General features: G+C 46.9%; 1 protein-coding gene across 6 annotated transcripts in view; it reads right to left on the bottom strand.

Moving 5' to 3' along the window:
- hoxb3a (homeobox B3a) overlaps positions 1–4,069 on the bottom strand; it is a 97,180-nt gene that overhangs the window by 5,691 nt on the left and 87,420 nt on the right. For all 6 annotated transcript variants that reach the window (XM_025064868.1, XM_025064867.1, XM_025064865.1 and 3 more), the window contains one exon: positions 45–808. In XM_025064868.1, coding sequence (XP_024920636.1) covers positions 45–657 — 613 coding nt within the window. In that variant the 5' untranslated portion in view covers positions 658–808. The remainder of the gene's footprint in view (positions 1–44; positions 809–4,069) is intronic.

Raw genomic sequence — 4,069 nt, forward strand, 5'->3', positions numbered from 1 at the left:
AGGCAGACAGAGAGACAGACAGTGACAGGTGTAGTGGAACACACCGTTGCCAGAGTTGTTGCTGGGTGAACAGTTTTTCTGCTTGGTCGTCTGCCGGGACTCTTTCATCCAGGGAAAGATCTGCTTGGCCAAGGCTGGGTTGGGGGGCAGTGAGGAGGAGGAAGACGAGGATGTCGAGGAGGAGGTATTGGATGACTTAGCTGGGGCAGATTTAGAGGCCGAGGAGGCCCCGTTGCTGCCCCCTGGCTGCTGAGTCCCCGTATTACCACCAGAGTTGGAACTTGGGGGCAGTGGAGGGGACACTTGGGAGCTGGGGTGGTGCTCAGGTGGCAGACTGGGCCTCATGCAGCTGCCATTCAGCTCCTTGGTCTTGGCTAGCTGCTGCTGCTGCTGCTGCTGCTGCTGCTGCTGCTGCTGCTGCTGGTGGCCACTGCTGCTGCCCAGCGACTGCAGAGAGCAGGCAGAGCGCTGGTACGACTCCACATCCAGATGGGTGGCAGACTGGAAGGCCGGCTGGTGGTGGGACACTGGGACCGGGGCATCGTAGCCCCCAAAGCCGTTGGCGGCGGCGGCGGCCGCTGCCGCCCCCTGCACCTGGTAGGACGAGTAGCCACCGAAGAGCGTGGAGGAGTTGTCGTAGTACGTGGTCTTCTGCATGTCTGAGGGAGGAGGTGGTGGAGGTGGCGGCGGCGGCGGCGGTGACGTCTGCTTGCAGTGCTCCGGTCCTTGTTGACAACCGCTGCCGGAAGACCATTTGGTACCGGGGGTCACGTGACGCTGTCTCTCCAACGGTCCCTTGCAATCTGACCTGAAAGGTTAGGGAGAGGCAGAATAAAGAAATGAGAGCGATAAATCCATCTTCCTCCCATGAAAGGCGCCATGACATGAATAGAAACCACTGCTTTTCTTTCCTCACCCCTCCCTTTGCCCTCCCCCCCTCCCCTCTCAGCACAGTGCTCAGCCTGCAGATGCTCTAGTTGGGGTGGGGGGGTGGTGGAGGGGGGGGGCAAGGAGGGCAAACTGAGCACTCAGTGTAACTGCTCTATTAATGTGTCCTTAAATTCACAGACATGTAACTAAACATGAGTCACTGATTTATTACCAACATAACAAGAAATATCTGCAATAGTAATAACAACAGTAATAACAATAGTTATGACACTGGTAGTAACACGAATGAAGCCAAACGGATGAGGATTATTTTTCATTTCATGTGATTTAAAAAAAAATTCTGGATATATTTTACTTCATAAATTCACTTTTTTTTTAACTTTACTATTTAAATTAAGCTTCACCACACACACAAACACACGAAAACACACGAAAACACACACACACATGCGCCGTGTCTGCTCTTCTTCACGCCGGTGCCGTGACGTGTTTCGCCGTGACTGTGTGGCCGCCGTGTTGCGTGTCCTCGGCTGCTGTGACTGATGTAGGTGTAGCCCATTTCTGTCAACCTCTGCCTCCCACCTATGATTTAGTGTGTTCTGTGTGCACGGCTGTTCCCTCACCCACTCCCTCACCCACTCCCTCACCCACTCCCTCACCCACTCCCTCACCCTGCTGCTGGTTTCAGCCTCATGAAGAACTCACTGCTGTTCACGGCTCCTTATGTCAACACGGGTTTTTTTTATTGTTATGATTTCATCAAACTCTTCAGCCAAATCGTAGCTCAATTATTGCGTCACTGAACTCTTTAAAACGGTTTTTATACCGACGATTTATCGGTTAATTCGATTCAGATGGGAAAAAAATACAATTTAATTTATTTTTCTTGTTTTGTTGTTGTTATTATTATATTAATATTTTATCGTTGTTGTTGTTATTAGTATTATTTTACTATTATTATTTTTGTTCAAATGTAGGGGCCGGCGGTGATTGGTTGGAGACGGGATCCACGCGGTGACGATTTTAACAACATTTTTATTCGTTTAATCGATTGAAATTTACTCTATATTTAATCTAAAAAAAAGAAAGATAAAAATAATTGAGCTGAGGATTCTTCCTTACAGGCAGCAGAGCTCACTGACTGATAAAGAAGCTTCACGTCTCAGTGATCCATCAGGGTCAGAGTGCTCTATCACGACCCCTTAAGGGACAAAACCAGGTTTAAAAAAAAAAAAAGAAAGAAATGGAGGACCAGCACCAGCACCACCGGCCGCCCGCCCAACGACACCCGCAACAGCCGCCCCTCCGGGCCGCCCTCCCCCCCCCCCCCCCCGCCGGCCTCGGCCTGGATCTGGGTCCGGGTCCGCGCGAGGCCGCGGCTTGCAGCAGCACATGGCATCCATTTGTGCTCCGTGGAGATAAATTAAAAATAGTATGGAGTTCCAGGATGGGGAGGCATGGGGGGTGAGGCAGGGGTGAGACCCCTGCTGAGCCCCTGGGTGCACGAGCACAGCTTCCCGAACTCCACAGTCAGCTGCGAGTTCGCAATTAACCGAGTGGTGTTTAATGGAGCTGCAGTGGGAACAGACGCCGCTGTGTTCGTTCTCCACGTTAAAAGTCAGTGTCTGGCGTCGAGCTGCGTCACCGGTCACGGAGACATCTGTCCAACTGAAGACTTCACGTCACAACAATCGTTTCACGGCTCGGATTCGAACGACGTCGAAATTGAAACGAGTTAAAAAAAAAACAAAGACGAGCGAGGAATAATAATATTATGGTCTGTGACATAAAAAATAAAAACAAAAAAAAATAAATAAAAACGAAAAAACAAAACAAAACAAACAACAGATCACTAACTGTGATTAATGTATTTGAGAAATAAATAAAAATAAATCCGTGATTTGATTTACGCGAGTAAACAATAAACAATACTGCTAAATAAGGAAATAAATTGTTGGTTAAAAATAAAATAAATGTACAAATATATTTATAAATACTATATATATATATATATATAAACAACAGCAAACGAACAAGCCATGCAGTTTCTTTGTGCAGTGTTTTTAACATAACACTCAGTCGTAAATACTTCTTATTGTATTTTTTCTCATATATTTGTTACATTTGTTTCTTTCAGTTGATTCCGTTGATGTTTCACTATCATTTCAGCCTTAAAGTAACAACAGCAGATTAGACCGAGCAGCCCTTCTCCAGCTCTCAGCACGTCACACATGTCAGCCATTTATCTTTCTGGAAGACAAGCTGGAATCCTAATTATTTACTCTGAGGAATAGTCTCAAGGAGAGGGGAGAGAGAGGGAGAGAGAGAGGGAGAGAGAGAGAGAGGCCGCGGCTCCGAGTGTAGGAGGAATATGTTATTAAATCATATCGCTGTTTCACCATTAAACAGGACACGTAATGTCTGTGCCACCGGCGTGTAAGAGCAGAGCTTAATACAATCAGCAAGTTTACTAGACGCCTCCCTGAATAATTCACTTATACACTGACACAGAGAGGGGCGAGAGAGAGGGTGAGAGAGAGAGAGAGAGAGAAGGGGCCACCCAAACAAAAACAACAACAACACACACTTAGAAGAGAGAGAGAGAGAGGGAGAGAGAGAGAGAGAGAGGTCGACCCCGGTGTCCAGTGTCTCTGCTTTATCCTCACATATAAAATTACAAATCAACAACAACAACAAAGCAGAGATGGTTTACTGACGTGTAAAATAAAATAAAATATAAATAAATACAGTTGAAAGCCCCTTCACCTAATCCGATCTATAATCCTAATCCCTGCCCCTAACTCCAATGTAACCCTGATTCTAATTCCTCCCAAAATAAATAAATAAATAAACATCAACATAAATCTTGACCTGAGACTAACTGACTCATGGAGGACACGCTCCTCATCTGGTCCCTTAAAACAGATTTAAAAAAAAAATAAAAATAAATGTCCCAACGAGGATAGTTAAACCAGAATGAACACACACGGTGGCCTCGATTCAGGTTGAACTCCTTTAACCGGTCCTGTAGCCGGTGGAGTTAGCAGCTGCTAACAACATGACAACGGAGATACAGACGGAGGTGAAGAAATGGTAAATAATATAGATCCAAAGAGAGGCCAAAGGGGGGAGGAAGGGAGGGGGAGAGAGGAGGGGGGGGGCGGCAGGGGGGTAGAGA

Source organism: Cynoglossus semilaevis, chromosome 17 (genome assembly GCF_000523025.1).
Source record: "Cynoglossus semilaevis isolate Cse_v1.0 chromosome 17, Cse_v1.0, whole genome shotgun sequence".
In the NCBI taxonomy this organism is placed as follows: domain Eukaryota; kingdom Metazoa; phylum Chordata; class Actinopteri; order Pleuronectiformes; family Cynoglossidae; genus Cynoglossus; species Cynoglossus semilaevis.